This window comes from Cimex lectularius, unplaced genomic scaffold (assembly GCF_000648675.2).
Source record: "Cimex lectularius strain Harlan isolate CLEC.00 unplaced genomic scaffold, Clec_2.1 scaffold377, whole genome shotgun sequence".
Lineage (NCBI taxonomy): Eukaryota > Metazoa > Arthropoda > Insecta > Hemiptera > Cimicidae > Cimex > Cimex lectularius.
In genome coordinates, this window is record NW_019393023.1 from 140,442 (window position 1) to 159,313 (window position 18,872).

Sequence of the window (18,872 nt, forward strand, 5' to 3'; positions counted from 1 at the left end):
TAAAAGTTCATAATTTCTGTTATTCTATTTTTTATGCTAAATGCTTTGTTTTTGTTTTTTACATCTAGTTAGTATCTAGTCTCGTTCAAAGTTTACAGTATTTAACTCTTTAATATTTGAAATATTTGTTTTATAAATAAATTTTCAGGGTTAGATGTAAAAAGACAGGGGAGACTTAAAATTTTTATTTTGCCCATTATGTACACATAAACATTACGGCATCGTTATAGTTAAGCTTCAGTTAAGCTTAGATTTACACAATATCTACAATATCTAATATATTTATATACCAAATTACAATATATATATTTATTTTTATACACAACGTTACAGCAGAATTTGCGCTGCAGTAAGTGTCTATTTAACAAGTTTATTTTTTCGGCCGAGATGCACATGCCGAAAAAGCGCTCAATCTGAGCCACGCCACGCCGCTCACAATCGGCTTTCAGCTGGACGAAATTAATTGACGAATTGTACAGGGTCGGAGGTTAACTGTTGTGCTACATGAAAGTATTTGAGTGCCTATGATTTTATGATACAATAGGGAGTGATTACGTATGGACTAGAGCTCCCAAGAAAGAAATTTAATAGAGAGAATTTTTGAAAAGTAGATCTAAACCCGTTTTGTGACGTTTGTTTGAATCACAGCCAGCACAAAGAATAATAGAATGATACCATGAAGGTCAAACCCTTCAAAATTGACCAACTTTTACGACAAGTTGTTAGGACAAATAGAAAAAAAACTACGTATTTAAAGCATTGGTGAATATGATTCTATTGACGTCAAAAAGTATGCAAACACGAACTACAAGAATAAACACTGATATATGAAGGACAGAAGAATATTTTAAAAGGTAAAAGATTTTCTAAACTGTGTTTATACAGGCGATACTACTCATTAGAAAGTAATTTTAATTCCGATATTCTAATTGACGAAACCAGTTATTTATTAATATAAGAAATCAATTTTTTGGTATTGAAGGTAATGTGAAAGCCGATTTTTGTTGCGCACCCATCACAAAAAACCAGAATGAAAAATCTTTAGTGGGATTTGACGGGGCGACACCTTCGTGACAGGTGCAGAGGACCAGCACCTGCGAATAGGAGGAATGTTGAGGGACCAGAGCTCCTTTCAGTAGGCCTTAGGGTATCACAAACCTTACGGATATCATAGTTTACGTATGTATAAATTAACTATGTACAAGAGGAATAAATTAGGCTACGTGTCCGTTGAAGGGCACCGTGATTGCACTGATAAAGTCCTTCTGTCTGTCTTGGTGTCACGAAACTGATGTGTGGTGAGGGCTGAACGGCCTGTGGAGCAACGTCTGCTGAAGGGGAGGCGAAGGTGCGCCCAGACTTATGCTTGAATCCGAGCTGGTGGACATGGTGCTTGGTGGCCGTGGTGGTAGTGGGCCGCCGTGAGATGCTGCCAATTGCGCCGCTAACTGCTGCTGTTGCATCCTGAAACAAAACGAGAAGATGTTTAGGAAATTTAAAAAAATTTAAAAAAGTAATAATATAAATCCGTTTTAGCGTTGAACGTGACTGCTAGTTTGGCACATTTAGAGAAGAGCAATTTTTTTTCTAAATCTTTTATGATAATCTGCAAATTTCTCATTAGAATATATAATTTGAGGATACATATACGAAATATTTAACTATTTTTAATCGATATTATTCTCCTATTTCTCATCACTAATTCAACTTCACTAACTATTTCTCAGAAAGGTGGACTCGGGGACATTTCCGTTTGAGACACCTAATGGTATGGCATGGATCTATTTCTGTGTTTTCCCATGTGTTTCAGATCCTTATGGTGGAAATGATAAATGGAGTGAGTGTGTTGTTCAATCTTTTTAAAAAGATAGTTCCTACTCAAAGTAAATTGTTTTCAATCATCCGGATTTCGAGCTTACAGGTCATCATCAGATTGAAGAAGTTCTACAACCACTCTCGACATGGATTGCAAGATTGAACACCCGATCCCCCGACCATCGCGACGTTCCAATGATCAACTGATTTTTAATGCCGCTCAATGATCGACGTGCGGTGGTCTAAAAGGAGTTACACGGAACAAACGAAAATTTTATGATCTTGCAGTTCACCGCTGTACCTTAACAACATTCCTTATAATTAATTATTCTTTTTAGGTAAGGTCTTGGTGGAGATGAAAAATTTAGTGATACGAGCGGGTTGGTTATACCCCAATAGTGGTGCCTTATTGGGGTATACAGAAGGATCTCAAATGGTGTGGCAGCAGGAGTCAAAGGCCCACGTTTTGAAATGTCTCTTTGCTGAAGGTTAGCCCATTATTCACGAAGAGTCCTTTCAATATCATGGAGTGTATCAGGAAGTGATGGACGTTCTTTTGAGGTTATCCCATAAATGTTCGTGAGGTTCAAGTCTGGAGAACGGGCTGGCCAGGCTAAGAACCCTTGGCATACTTTCTACTTGTTTGGAAGTGTCTTTTTGCTCAAGGTTAACCCATTCTTCACTAAGAGACCTTTCAACATCGTGGTGTGTAGTGATGGACGTTCTCTTATACGTCTTTTGAGGTTATCCCATAAATGTTCGAAGTGGTTCAAGTCTGGCTGGGCTAAGACTCTGATGTAATGCTGTTGAAGGTACGTTTGTTTTATGCGAGCGACATGTGGACGGGCATGATCGTGCATTAGAATAGGATTGTCGCTGATTTCATCAAGGATAGGCAACGCATGATGTTCCAAAATTTCATCCACATAGCGAAAGGCCGTCAAAGACTCTTCTCAAACATCAGACAATTAACTCTGTGCGACTCTCCATTGAAATTCCTGTCCACACCATCACTGAGCTACGTTGAACAGGTTGGCTCCGGCAAAAATTACAGGCTTCGTATCTTTCATTTCTCCTTGTCCGCACTCTTTCACGCCCACCTGGAGATCATCTGTAAAAAGTACTGCGAACCAATCGTCCAAAGACCAATAGTTGTTCTCGAGGAAATGGGAGTCGTTCAGTGTTCTCCTCACTTCTGGTCCTATTACGGGGCGAAAAGCCATCAGTCCATACTGATTTAATCTTTTTCGAGCAGTGCGTTCAGAAATTTGGACATCTCGAATTTCCTGGAGCTGATGAATCGCTTGAACAACACACAGTAAGCAACAGCACAGTAAGGTGCCGATTTCGCAAAATTCTCAAAGTCCCAAAACGGTCATCCTGTAGTTCTGGTTGATCTGAAGCGGCCAAACTTGATATCTGTTTTTTGGTGAATTTTTGATCAATCGGCCGAAAAATACAGCCGTTCAGAAGGGAAGCAATTAAACTGTTGTTGACATTCCTGACCCTTCCCTTGAAAGTGGAAGGGAAAAGGGACAATGTTCCCAAACCCCACCCGACTTTCGCTGCATGCAAATGAGCGATGGCGCCCCTTCGGGCCCACCCTCAGGCGGTGCGCAACAACCCCGAAAACTTCCTGTTTACTTGAAAACGTAACCAATCCCCCCGGTCGAAAAACGATACACCTTTTTCTCGGATTAACATATAGATTATCGGCAATTTAGAAACAAATCAGACGCGTGTGATCGTAAACAAACAAGGCGGAAGACCCGAAAGAATTTATTTTCCACGGACCTCGTCCCCCGGGCGAAACGTTCACCGGTGATCTTCCAATTAAATTGTCTTTTCTAGTTCGATCGAGATGAATGGATTCTTTGCGCATAAATAATTTACTACATGCAAAAATGACGTTTTAAATTTTACCGGTGCACATTTGAATATTTCACCCATGATTTATAGTTGAAACAATAAAAATCATTGTAATTTAGAGAACTACTGGTTCAATTCGACTAGCTAACATAGAAATATGTTAAAAAAGATGTTTTATTTTCAAATGATTTTATTCACCATAAGGCGATTCATACCACACTTTTGTCATAAATTAATATTTCACAATAATATTTACAATAGAGAAATTTAAAAAAAATATCCATATATATATAAAATAGCAAAAATTAGAAGGAATATTGATCCATTATATTTAGTGGTCTAACTGACCAAATTAATTCTTTCAATTAATTTTTTATGTAAGGTCTTGGTTTAGATTAAAAAATTTAGTGTCACAAGCGGGCTTCGAACCCCCGACCTTCAATACGCCGCTGCTCTAACCACTTGAGCTATCGTGACTTCGATCTAACTTATGTGATGAACATTCCAGATGGACACTGGGCCAACATCGGTACTGGATGTTCGGAAAGAGCTATTTTCCTCACTGAAGTTGGCACAATGCCGCTTTTGAGTCAAAAACCCAATAAGTAACTCAAAGCCGGTTCTGTAAGTCAAGCTTTGTAATTTTTAAAATTGATTAGTTCGACATCTCTCGATATTTAACACCATTAGCACAGCTTCCACTGAAGATTATCATACAATGTTTTATAACATTTCTTATACGAGTTCTACGGTGTGATAAACCTGTTGTTTCATCGTTTACCACCATTATGGTCCGCCTGTCCTGGCCTGTTTTGGTCTGTAATTTTGGCTTATTGACACGTTCAAATATCAATTTGGCAGGATTTAATAGGCCGTTTTTCCAGGTTCCCAAGAGACAGTTGTGGCTACAATCGTTGATTTAGGTCGTTTCGCAAATAGTATGTAACATCCGTGATGGATGTGAAAAGTTGCTCTCGACTCGACTCGTCTCGTGCCTTATATTAATTGAAGTCTGATAAATCAAAGGTTCATTACTTAAGTCGCCTACGGACCGTTACACAATGTCTAATTACGACCTGGTTGGGGTCGTGGCACAAAGGAATATCAGTGTCTTAATTACTCTAATGATTTGGTTAAAAGAAGAAAACGTGATGTAATCTGAGTGAATGAGGTTGATGAATGGAAGTATCATGTCCCGAACGTGAACAATGGCCGAAAAGAGCCGTATTGTCTCGCTTTTATTGCTTGTCTCTATGATGAAAAAGCTCCTAATAAGACTTCGATAACTAGAACGATTTTGAACCAATGTCACAAGCTACGGAAGTTGAAATGAAGCGCTGACTTGTATTCCGGGAGATCCCAGCTGTCGTTTATTGACGGGGGTCACGCCCATGGAGAAATCCCAAATGGTGGAAGAGCTTAAAAAGTACTGTCGCACAAACGTTAAATTGCAACAAAATTTAAGCATTTTGTATGAAAAATAGACCAGCCTTTTATTCTAACCCATTAGGCATGTTAAAACATTCATTAACAATTAAAAAACATCTTGTTTCTTAAAGAAATAACATTATCCCACCGTTTAGGGGTTCTAATTAAGATGTCTAAAATGTACTTTATAACCTTTCTAATTTAATTAAGAAACGCCTCAACGTTTTCGTTTATTCCATAAGACCGAGGTGCAACCGTTGACCCTGTCGGTCACGTACATAGGGTTTATTAAGTTATAACCAGGGCGGAGGTAATAAAGTAACTGTCCGCCCTGAATTAACGCTATATAAATAAGAACCAATGCTAATTATCTTCAGGTGGTTGTAATCGTCTGGTATTTATTCATGCCCGTCGGCCATACGAGCCGTTTTACGAGCACGTGGCCTCCATTTTAAAAAGAAACGATGTTTTCACTTCTTGCTAAATTGACCTGTGCTAATAGGCAGTTTAATAATTATTAAATACAATCCATTTGTCCTATTTGTCTAAGCACGTTCTGTTTAGAAACGAAAGATTGGATTTTCGGACTTGATGTGGCATCGAAAAGCTTGTTTTCGTTCTTTAATAACAAAAAATAACATGTCGATTTTCCCGCGCAGGTGCCCCTTATGCAGAGAAAAGTTGCTCGATGTGTCCCACATACTGAAAACACGTCATGCTTTGGCTCCCTCAAGGAGCGTGTAGGCATGCCATTCAATCTGAAAATGATACTCCAGCACTGCAGCGGGTTTCTGGGTTCCCTGTTCCGCTTTATGGGGGAAATTGGGTTTTTTTAAATTTTATATAATATGTCTTATGTGTTGTGTGTCTATATGTTTTGTCTGAGTGCATGTATTTATCAGCGTGAATGGCAAGGGGTGAGGGTGAAATATAACGTCATCATCGCCCCTCGAATGTTGAGAGCGTAAGAGTGTGTGTTCGGGGTCGATGGCGGAATATTAATAAAAGTACTCCATCGACCCCAATGTAGATTAGTTTGAGTATAGGTCGGTGGAGGAATATCAAGTACTCCACCGACCAACCGGATTAAGTGTACTGTATGTATTTAGGTGTATGAATGTATTTATTTGTATGAATGTAGTGTTTATGTATGAATGTTAGTGGGTAAACTGAACTTAGTTGGAGGCTGAAATGACCTAAATGTCGGAAGCTCCAATCAAAAAAAAAAAAAAAAACTCGATTTTTACCTCAAAAAAAGAAGAGAAAAGGTCGGGAAAAAATTATTATCTACTGTTTAGTTTCTGACCGTGACACATGGATGATAAAGATAACAACATTGTCACAAACCTTTACAGGAACCAAAAAGCCAGTTAGAATATCGAATGACTTCGAAATTAGGGGAGGTGTGAAACAGGGGTGCATTCTGACACCACTGCTATTTAACATATAGTCTGAAAACATTAGGGAAGCTTTTTATGATATGGAGGAGGGTGTAAAGGTGGACCACAATAAATAATTTACGATGGACGAAACTAAGAAGAACAACAAAGCCTACTTGATAACGTGTCATAAAAGAGTAATAAACACGGTTTAAAATTAAATGCGGCAAAGACTAAATTTATGGTTATCAATAAGATACATATGATGGACGTAGAAATCAAGATAAATGAAGTCACCTTAGAGAAGGTCCAGAAGATAACATATCTAGGCTAACTGTTGAACGACCTACGGGACCACTCTAAAGCGATAAAATCAAGAGTAGAAAAGGGAAGGATAGCATTTCCTAAAATGAAAATTGGACTGTCCAGTCACGAACCTGATATGGGATTAAGGATAAGATTATTGAAAGACATCTTCTCAACTCTACTGTATGGTGTCGAAACTTGGACATTAACAGAAGCCTCTATGAAAAAGTTTGAGTGCAAAATGCGGACCTATAGAAGGATGTTAAAAATAAGCTGGACACATCTCTAACGTGGAGATATCTGAAGAATAATCGAAACTGAATAATTATAACTGAAATTAACAGAGCAGTAAAAACAGTAAACTTGCAGTCATGTTCTACGTAATAAGGAAAATATGAACTGCTTAAAATTCTTCTGGAAGGACAAATCGAAGGGAGGTGAGGTTCTGTTAGGAGACGATTTCGTTGCTGAAAAGCCTGGGGCAATGGTTCAACTAAAGCTTTAGACCTGCTGTTGACAGAGTGCGCATTGATCATGATGACCTACGTGCGATAACGAATAGGCACACAATGAAGAAAGCAATGGCTAGTGACAAAGAAATTTTCATGTCGTTGTGAAGTTATTTACCTTAAAAAAAGAAGAAAAATCTGGTAAAGTCTAATTTGAGACAAGACATGCGCTAACTTCAACTCTATTAACAGTTAACTCTGTTATTAACTGATCTCCAAATTTAGTAATAAATGTATCAAATTTGAAAAAAGAACATCGCAAAATTTATCACTGAACTATTTTGTTAAAAAATTAAACCAAACAAAAAAGTGAACCTGCCAACGGACCTAGACCAGCTAATTTTCGTGGGATCAGGTTATTTCATTTTTTAAAAAGTGGCTTAAGTTTTACTTAATCTGAGAAATGCTGTAAATTTTCGTTATTTTTGACTCATCCATTAGAGTGTCGATCGAGAGGTTTACTTTTGGTATATATCCAAGTTTGTTAAAGTTTTTTTATAAGTCAATTTATCACACAATTTACTTTTTCCTACAATAAAAAAATAAAAATCGTCACCCTGCCATGGACCGAGACCAACAAATTTTTATGGATTGTTAAGTAATTTCTCTGTCTAAAAATATTAATTCTACTTAATCGAAGCCATGTGCTAATTTTTCAACTTAAATCGTTAATTTCTACTCATTCATTAACAGTGAACAATTCAAAATACCGAAATAAATTTCACAAATTCGAAGAAGGTATATCGAGAGGCTTAGTTTTGTTGTTTATCACAAGAGCAAGCCGTACTTTCTTGTAAAGTCCCAGTTCAATGTATCACTCTTTTGTTTTAAAAAAAAAATCGCGGACCTTCTAATGGAGAGTAACAAATTTTCATTTGGTTGTTAACTTATTTCTCTTCATAAAAAAATTAAGTCTCATTAACCCAACTCTGCACTTGCTTACTTTCTCCATTTATCACAAGAGCAAATCGTATTTTTTATGCCCTAGGTCGATTTATAATTCCCTTCACTCTTTTGGAAAAAATTCAAACATACAAAAAAAGTGAGCCTGCGAACGGACAGGGACAGCAAATTTTCGTGTAATCAAGTTATTTATTTAAAAAAAAAAACTAGCTTAAGTCTAACTTTATCCAAGCTGTTAATCATAAATTTAATGACATTAAATCGTTACTTTTTACTCATCCAATAACAGGTAACTCAAAAAATAGAAGTATCAAATTTGAAAAAAGTATTCGAGGACTTATTTTCTCAATTTCACACACCTCATGTTTTGTTTAAAGGTTTTTTGTTAAAAACAAAAACAAAAAGCCATGCGCTAACTTTTTCGTTTGAAACGTTATTTTTTACTCATTTATTAACTCAAAGTAAAGTTAACTCAAAATATAAAAATAAATGTATTCAATTTGAAGAAAGTATATCGAGCGGCTTATGTTTGCCATTCATCAAAAGTGCATTTTTGTAATACCCAGGTCAATTTATCACACACTTCACTGTTTCGATTAAATTAAATAAAACTAGATGACAAACAAAAAAGTCGGCCAATCTATGCACAGAAGTCAGGTAATTTTCCTGCGATTTTTAAATAGCTTTCGTCTTACTTAAGACAAGCTATCCGCGAATTTTTCAGATTAAATAGTTAATTTCTACTCATCCGTTAACAGCTAACATCTTAAAACAAAAATTAATGCATCAAATTTGAAAAAAAAGCATATTGAGAGGGTTACTTTGGCCAATCTTCACAAGTGCAAGTTGTATTTTTGTTAGTCTAGGTCAATTTATTACACACTTCATATTTTGATACAAATAAAATAAATTTAAAAAAAAGTTAGCCTGTAGAGTCTAGCAAATTTTCATATGGTTGTTAAGTTATAGCAATTTAAAAAATAAATAAATAAAGGAACTGCGTACGTCTTACTTAATAAAATTCGAATAAAGTTTATCGAGGGGCTTATTTCTGCCATTTATGACAAAAGAAAATTATATTTTTATAAGTCTCGAGTAAATTTCACGCATACTTCACTCTATTATTAGATATAATCGATATATATATATATAACATGGATATAATGGCTAGAAAAAATAGTAGATATTTGGATACGATATCATGGTGCTCCTTTGGAATTCTTGGTTCAACAATTTCATCTCAATCTCAATTTTTCTCAGGATAATTTTAAACATTGGACGGATTTTCTGTCTAACCTGAACCAAAATATCGGTATCTCTTATAGCTCCAACCTTTGTAATCAATGCAACAGATGGCCTAGAGAGGACCCTTGTCATTTTGTAGCATGATGTCAATTTTTGGTGAATTCAGAGTGAGCCATGTAGGCTCTCCAGCGATAACAAAATAAAACCTAATTTCTTCTTTAAATAATCTTCAATGTTTCGATTTAGTAAATTTTGCCGAGGAAAGATTTTTTTGGGGAGGTTTCGCAACAGTTCATCATATCAATCCAAAATATTTGTAAGTACATTTGGTTCGCATTCAGGGCCGCTGAGTTTCGAACCCGGGACGGGACCGGTTAACCTTACACTTTGATAATATAACATTACTGCATATATTTAATACACATTTATTTTTATTACATCGTATCAAAATTAAATTGAGACCGATAAAATTTGTCATTAAAATATTTGTTAGGAGCTAATAATTCAGTGTTAATACTAGAAAATAAATAATCCAAAAGATAATAAAGCGAACCGTTTCCCGAAAACACTTTTGATTTATTCTTCTATCGATTTAAACAATTGTGCGTTGCCGGAAGAGGCGATAATGAGAAAAAGCCATATGCGAACAGGTGGGTAAGGTAGACCAAGACTAACCACAACAATTTCTGCCGTGTCACAGATGATTCTGCGATGTCATGGATGGCAACGACTGCCGATTTTCCTTGTTGGACGACCTGGGAACAGCATGTGATATCATTGACCGTTTCTCTGAGGTCGAAGGCATTCTGACGTGATCGTTGGGATAATGATTTTTTTTTCTATATTTTTAGAAAATGTATTCGTGATTGTTGTTCCTTTGTAAACACATAATATTCGCGGTATGTTCATTTTTTTTTTAAATATGATGCCATTAAGAAAATCAGCGTTGACATTCGACTCCAAACGAGGTATAAGAAATTTTTTTAATAAACAGAATCCTAGAATTATTTTTAAAAATGTATTCTTTGAATTTTTAGGTTATGTAAACCGTCAGATGGATCATAAAAATAAGGAGTGACTAATTAAAATTGAAATTTAACGGTTTTTCCTTCATGGAAGAATAATTGTCCCGAAGGCTATCCTGATGTAATTGAATACGTATATACATATCTTTTTTATTTTATTTTATTTTTTATGTTCAGGTTTATTTCCTGAGATAACCGAATCATTGGTGATAATGTCCTCTCTCAATGTATATATGTTTAACGTTTTTCTAATAAAGAGTCGCTTATAAGAATAATAGCGAATGTTATTGTCTATGAATGGATGTCTGGAAGTAAGTGGTAGGAAATTGGATGATGGACGTCTCCTCGGCGGGTAGAAAACGGCCTCCAAAGGCTTTGCTCTCCCGACAAACCCAAACCAACAACCCCCTCCTACCTGGGCGTTGTTGAATGAATCAATGGCCAAGGATAAATGGGCTTAATGGAGGATGTGGAAACGGCGATTAGGGCAATAAGGAAATCCAATACCGGGGTCGACCCGGGACAATGGCCAGGCGGAAGTCAACTGGGAAGACAATGCTCCACTATGGAGGATGCCCAACAACAATCACATCCTCGGTTTGTTTGCCTCAAGTGGTCATGGCGCCAGGAGGCAAACAGGGGAAAGTTTTTTTTTCTTTATTTTTACCAGCCGTGGGAAGAACGCAAACACTCGGTCAGACCGGGTCTCACTCTCATCCCTTATTTTCGAGACCTGTCCAATATTCAAACAACAAAAATATGTTTCCCAGATATAACAACAGTAATTATATCAATAAGATTAAATGTATATACATTTAAAAAATAAATACAAAATATATAAAGGTTCTAATAGATTTAAAAGTACTATAAACATGATAAAACAGATAGTAAAATCGATAATTTATGTAATATTTTCAGCAGAATTTAATCTAGTCTAATTTAATTTAAGAATTTAAGTCTAGTCTGGCTGCTTCTTAAGGCTAATTTGGCCTATAGACAATACAGCTTCAAACTTTAAATAGTCGATTTTAAACGAAATTTAAAAGGTTAATTTTGTTATCACAAAAATAAAATTTACAGTTTGGTCGTTTCCACAGACCTTAAGAAGAAATTTAAAATAAAAAATAAATTTAAAAAAGCATCTCACTGATCTTTATTAAGCCAGTAATCACGGGACTTCGCGAACCTGGATGTGACCACCTGGTGCACTTTCCAACCTCCATGAACTTACTTTCTTCCTCCATGGCTTTAAATATTGAAAATGCTTTCTTCTCGATCCGTTAGCAGATGAAAACAGTATTTCATTGCTGAATTTTTCTATGTACTTTTGAAATATAATTGAGCCCAGTGTAAAATACGATTCAACCGCCAACATCGAAAAAACTGTCCAAGGGTACCCATCATTGAAGATGGCGGGAAGCCAAAACACGTCTGGCAGACAACAAAGCGAAGTTAGGTAGACCAAAATGATCGGTAAAACGCAATTACAGGTCCATCGCCACGCTGTTTACACGAAAAAAACCTTATAAAATGTACTTGGTTTATTTAAAAAGTGCAAATATGAGCCTGAAAAATAGCTGGATGGTTAGGAATTAAAAATTAAATTACGAAACCTTGAATGGACAGGTATTCGAGTTTCAGCAAGGGATCGCTTTTTAAAAACATAAACCAGATATTCGAAAGGTGATTTTTTTAAAATTAATACACCAAGATGCAAAACAATCTGCAGGATTAGGGCAAATCATGCAATTTGTAAATAATTTTTAAAGGATTAAAGTTTGGAACTTTGATGATTTGTTCTGTTTATTCAAGAGGAAGGAAAATTCTTTTTGGTAAAACCCTCGCTGGTTTTGTCTGCCAGACGGACTTCGGCATCTCTCATCTTTAGTGTGTCTGACAGTCCTGATCTACCTATATTTTCAAAATATAAATGACCCATTGTCAAATTCTTCCTTGGTCCAAGCACCACTTAAATATGGAAATTCTTGCTAAAGTATACATGCCCTAGGTTATATAATATATTCCATGTTCAAAGATTCGTTCCACTGAAGACGGCGAGAAGCCGAAACGTCTGACAGCCCGAAAAAGCAGTTAGAGAAGTTAGGCAGACCTCCGCGCAAAAACCGACAAAAATTCAATTCCAGCAGGCGTTACGAGAGGAAATCTCATAAATATGTTTTGTTGTGACAGCCAGTTTTATTTCCAACTAGGAAAATAAAATATCTAATGAAGCTTTAAAATGGAGATAATTGACCAAATCCATACACCCAACGATTTATCGAAGGATCGATGGTTATCCATTTTACTCAAGAATTAACATTTGCCTAAAAATTAGAGTAATAAATATTTCATTTGTTTCGGCATACACCAGTTTTATTTATTTAAAATATATCCGACATTATGAAATTGTTCAAACTGGATTAGGTAAACACTACGCCGGACAGATGTTGGGTACCGACGTTCCCGTCGAAAGGATGGAACCCGATACCTCGTTCGGAGGCACGCTCAATTAGCTCTTCGTTCGCTCAACTAGACCACAATTAAAAGCCCGGGGGATTTCGACAAAGCCCTTCGGTTATCTGGCGAAAACATCCTCTCGTCTTACCATTATTCAACAACGAGACGGACTTTTAACAAGCTACACCGCATATTTTTTGTTTGTTCTAAGCATGAACACTAACGGGGGCAAAGTTGAACAAAACGTTTTTTCCTGTCCAAATTGGTTTAAGACGTAAATATCAAAATGTTATTTGAATTACCGAGTTTTACAAACAAGGTTTAAGATGTAAATTTACTAGATGAACCTATTTCATCCTGACCCGCTGAAAATTCTTAATTACAGAAACGTTTCTGGTTTGAGATAGCCACGCAGAAAGAACATGGATTTAATTTTCAATAAGGAGAATCTTGAAAAATGTTTATCTCAACTTTACATCCATAAAAGATAAAGCCCAGAAAAAAAATGGTAAGCTGAACCTTATTATCTACTGAGTGGGTTATAAGAATTTGGATTTAATTTTCTAAAGAGAGAACCATGAAAAATTTAATAAATGGCTTATTGAACCTTATATTCCTAAGTAATTTACACTTGGCTGGTGAAAATTCTTAGTTACAGAAAAGTTACATGATTAAAATAGACAAAAAAAAATCTTGGAGTTAATTTTCTATAGAGAGAATCTTGATAAATCTTAATCTGAGCTTTACAGTTATAAAATATAAATGCTAGAAGGAAAATACATTCAACTTTATCATGGTTCTAAGTAGTTTATATTTGGCTGGTGAAAATTCCTAGTTTCAGAAAAGTTTCATGATTAAAATAGACAAAATATCTTGGAGAGAATTTCTTTCTATAGAGAGAATCTTGAAAAATCTTAATCTGAACTTTGTAGTTATAAACCACACATGCCCGAAAGAACCTTATCATTTACCAAATAGTTTATACTTAATTGCTGAAAATTCATAGGTGCAGAAAAGTAGTTATAATAGACAACGCAGAAAGAATTTGGATTTAATTTTCTACGCAGCAAACCTTGAAAAACGTCTTTATGAGCTTAATAGCTTATAAAACAAAAGGCCAGAAGAAAAATCCAACTTGTTATGTTCCTAAGTAGTTCATACTTAGCTGCTGAAAATTCTTATTCTTTTGTGATTGATATAAATAAACAAAAAAACTTGGATTTAATTTTCTATAGAGAGAATCTTGATACTTGTGCCTTTTTTAACAAGATAAAATGTTAATCTTATATAGTTTTAAAAGAGAAAAGGGCCAGAAATAAAAAATATAAAATTATAGAAATTGAGTACTGCAGACGCAGAACTTAACCGAACGATTCACTCCGCAACACAACTGGTTGTATTAAAAGAGTAAACAAAAGAGGAAAAAATTCCCTTGAATCCAATAAAAGTACCACAGTTAGGATTGGAAAACAAGTCCTACAAACACTCACATCCGAGGAACGAAACCTGGACAAATATGGACATAATTAAACTTCGCTGGCGGGGAGGGTGGCCCAACAGATGTTTTTCTCTGTATCACTCGGCCCGATTAGTCAACCCCTTTCGAACACAGCTTTCAAAATCGGGATTACGTCAAAAGTAAAGAGCTTGGAAGTCCCACCCCCACAGTTATTCATTTCACGTTGTTATCTTTCTAACATTGACATAATTATATACGTTTGGGGTGTGATTTAAAAAACATCGGGGTTCTGCTGGAAAAACTGGAATGTCCGATTTTGACAATTGTTTGTGCAATTTATCAGCAGATTCATATCAAAGACAGAACAGAAGCCAAAGTTTTCAAAGTGTTCATACACTGACAGGCAAAAAATTCCACCCACCTGCAGTATAACTTGATTTGTATATATTTTTGTATATTAAACAAAGATTCGTTTTGTAACGTTCAATAATTGAGTCTTTGTCTAAAATTGCTAAAAAATATATATATTCTTCATGAAGAGACCTTTCAAGATCGTAGAGTGTATGAAGAAGTGATGGACGTGCTCTTATTCGTCCTTTGAGGTTATCCCATAAATGTTCGATGGGGTTCAAGTCTGGCTAAGACCCTAATGTTATGCTGTTGAAGGTACGTTTATACTATGCGTGTGACATGTGGACGGGCATTATCGTGCATTAGAATAGGATTGTCGCTGATTTCATTTTCTTTTCATTTCCAAAATTTCATCCAAAGAGCGAGTGGCCATCAAAGACCCTCCACGAACAACTGCCAATTCCCGCCCTCATCTCCGAGCTACGTTGCAAAGTTTAGCTCTGGCAAAAATTCCAGGCTTCGTACCTTCTCCACTCTTTCTCGCCCTTTGGAGATCGTAGAGCAAATCTACATTCATCTGTAAAAAGTTCAGCAGACCAATCGTCCAAAGACCAATGGCTGTGTTCTTGAGCAAATGCTAACCGTCGGACTCTGTGTGTTCTGGTCAATTTTGGTCCTCTTACGGAGCGGAGTCCCTACTGATCTAATCTTCTTCGAGCAGTGCGTTCAGAAATTTGGACACCTTGAACTTCCGGGAGCTGATGAATCGCTTGAACAACAGTGAGGTGCCGGATTCGCAAAATTCTCAACGTCAAAAAACGGTAATCCTGTGGTTCTGTTACCCTACTAGGGCGTCCAGAACCGTCTAGGGTAGGACCCAGTTTCTCGAAAGCGTCTAACGGCTTCTCCCAGAGTTTCGTAGGAAACGCCGATGGCAATAGCCGCATACCTGATGGAACTTCTATCATCAATAAGAGCCACACCACGAGCAACATCCTCAGCACTAAGAGGCATTTTTAAGTTTAAAGTAGTAAGTAGTAAAAATTGAAAATAAAGCTGAAAACTAGTTCATTGCTTCAGAAGTCAAATGAGACTGAATAAACATTTCAAATTCAGTAAAAAGTAAACATTGAAAAATCCTCTATTCTTGTTTTGGATGTGTTTACCACTGATTGGCATTCCCAATTGAAAACATAGCATAAACAAATATTTATTGATAAAAACAATGAGAAAATTAAGGGCAGAATTTTCTTTTATAGAGAAAATGACAAAAAAATCAATTGGGTGGAATTTTTTGCCTGTCAGTGTATGAGCATTATAAAAACCTTGGCTTCAGTTCTGTGTTTGATACGAATCCGCTGATAAATGAAAATGACAAAAAATCAATTGGGTTGAATTTTTTGCCTGTCAGTGTATGAACACTATAAAAACCTTGGCTTCAGTCCTGTGTTTGATACGAATCTGCTGATAAATGAAAATGACAAAAAATGAATTGGGTGGACTTTTTTGCCTGTCAGTGTATATCGAGAAGATACTTTTTTTTCTAACCGTTGTGATTTATTTATTTCTGGGTAGTTTCTCGCATTCCATCTGGAACAAAGAAAAGAAGCACGATTACAGGAAATTGTAAAACGAGAATAAAACAAGAATCATTTTTTACGTTTACGCGTTTTGGCTAGCAGAAGGCCATCACTTATCAATTTTCCGTTAGGCAGAGGCTCATTTTTTTAGTTTACATGTGGCATAACCTATTTTTTACCTTACGGTCGGTGTATTAGTAATGAAAGATTGTTTAGAAATGGGCTATCCAAATTTGAAGTATTAAATTTGTTTGCAACATGGAATAGATTCACATCTTAATTGTTGAAAGGAATCCCCTTCCAGAGCAAATTCAATAAGCTACAAGTTGGATTGAAAAAAAGTTATTAACATGAAAGGAGTCGTAATTCAGCTGGAGGGTATCTGGTAGATGAAAGAGTTCTTTCACGCTGAGCCTATTGACTGTAGTAACTAGAAATGTCAACAGGAGCGAGTGGAGCGTAAAAACTACGACGGCTCGTTGTAAATTGCCGGTTCGGTGAATAGTTACAGAGGGTCCTAATTGTAAGAGAAACGGTTGCATTTAGATCAGCACCCCGTTTATTCGAAGGCCGGGAACGTGTAATTGATTGTCAAACACGGACCTTTTTGCCGTTGTAAGCGACACCACTGTCTCCGCATAATAGTCAATCTTGTAATAGCTATTATATTTTCGATCGCCGAGATCATATCGTGTGTCCGCCCATATGCTCTTATTGTCCCGTATCATGACCATTATGTTGTCAGGGCTCGGGGCAGAGTAACAAAGGCGGCTAAGCCCCGTTGTAACGCGATACCCTTCAGCCAGGGGCGCCGCCTCTTCCGAACAACCCGATAGCATCCCGCATCCCATCTTTTTACCTATCAGGACTCAAATCCGGCCGGCGGGATTATTTTCGTATAAACCGGTCTTTCGGCTCGTCACTTCACTTTAGTGTTATCCAGGTTTAGATCTACGAAGTTACGCGGAGATTCTTAATCCACGTTGCTCGATCATTCGTCGTAAAACAACTTTTCACACCAAAATTATCTATTTGATGACAAATGATGGTCAACCCACTTACGTATTTGTTGAAGTTTGAAAACAAACTTGTATAATATGTCCAAAAATAAATAAAGGTTCAACTGCTCCTACTCCAAGATACATTCTATGGAACCTTTTCCATACATTGTAATATCTTTTTTAATATCTTCTAATGACTGAGAAATGCCACAAACATTTTCACTTAAATTGGCAACCCATTGTTCCATTGAACAACTCGTTCTAGAAATAATCTCCATTTTGCAATAATAGAGTCAGTGATGTAGAGGAAAGAATCTCTTCGGACGGTGTATGTGGTACGTCCTTATAAGTCAGCTAATTAAAACTTATAAAAGGGTTACAGACCAATCACTGTACAAGGTGAAATGTCGATCACAGGTAAGACCAGCCAGAACAGATTGAGCAGGACCACACTGTTTAACAAAACGGTATGTCTTCGGACAAAATATTACAAGAAGAAGGTGACACACCCTTATGGTTGCCCAGCCATTAGAACCTATACAAAGGACATAACCAAAAGGAAACGAACAGACAAACCATAGATGATAGATAAAATGCCAAAACGCGTTTTACAGGTACAATTAACGAGAAAGGGCAAACCAGGATAATCAAGGGATCAAAGAACAAATGGGATATATTATAACTATCAACTTGAGTGGTATGATCAAAAATCCTTTTTGTTTTAAATTCACTAATTTCGTGGTCCGCTTGACCAATTAATATATTACAATTAATTAAGTTTTTAGTTGAGATAAAAAAGTCAATGGCACGAGGGGGATTCGAACCCACGATCTTCGGCTAGAGACGCCGCTGCTCTACCACTTGAGCTATCGTGACCTCGATCCACTCGGACACTAACTTCCCATCTCAACCCCACCTTTTGAATCTGCCCTCCTTTTTGCCATTTTTCAATTCCTTTTGTTTTAAGTTGGTCAAAAATGATGATCGTTTTTCTATTTTTATTTTTATAGGTTTTTGCCATTACTTGTTAAAGTCTCTAAACCCCTGTAGAGTAGATTTTTTTCCACCAGGGTTCGCAACAGCAGCGGAGGTCTTATAAACCCTCAGGGTGCCGGTGTGCAGGGCAGGTCTGTGCTGTTTTCTGTGTGCATGTCCTTTTTTTTGACTGGAAGGGAAGCTAAGCGCGGAAAGATGAGAGCCGGAAAGTATATCCTCATACAATGGGCAGAACATTGGAACGAAAGTCCTCACATTATCGAGGAATTTCCCTGTTGAGTATGGTCTTGTTGTTGTTGTTTTTATTTAATGTTTTTACGAGGGTTTGCAACAGCAGACATCATATCAACACACAGGGTGCGGTTTTTTTTTTAGAAAATACCCATTGTGCATTTTCATACTTAAGTACGTCGGGTTCGAATGCAGGGTCGCTGGATTCGAACCCGGGACCTTTACCTTACAGTGATTAGCGCTGTGTCAACGCCTAAACCGTTGCGGTCACCGACGCCCCCCTGTTTAGTTTAGTTTATTATTTTAGATTTAAGGAAG

General features: G+C 36.7%; 1 protein-coding gene across 2 annotated transcripts in view; it reads right to left on the reverse strand.

The window, feature by feature from the left end:
• Window positions 1-521: 521 nt before the first annotated feature.
• LOC106661268 (homeobox protein SIX6-like) overlaps window positions 522-18,872 on the reverse strand; it is a 79,510-nt gene continuing 61,159 nt past the window's right edge. Inside the window, exons 2-3 of one of the 2 annotated variants that reach the window (XM_014384554.2) lie at window positions 16,295-16,336; window positions 522-1,464 (exon numbers count right to left, since the gene is read on the reverse strand). In XM_014384554.2, coding sequence (XP_014240040.1) covers window positions 1,281-1,464; window positions 16,295-16,336 — 226 coding nt within the window. In that variant the 3' untranslated portion in view covers window positions 522-1,280. The remainder of the gene's footprint in view (window positions 1,465-16,294; window positions 16,337-18,872) is intronic. The other variant, XM_014384555.2, reaches the window with a different exon arrangement.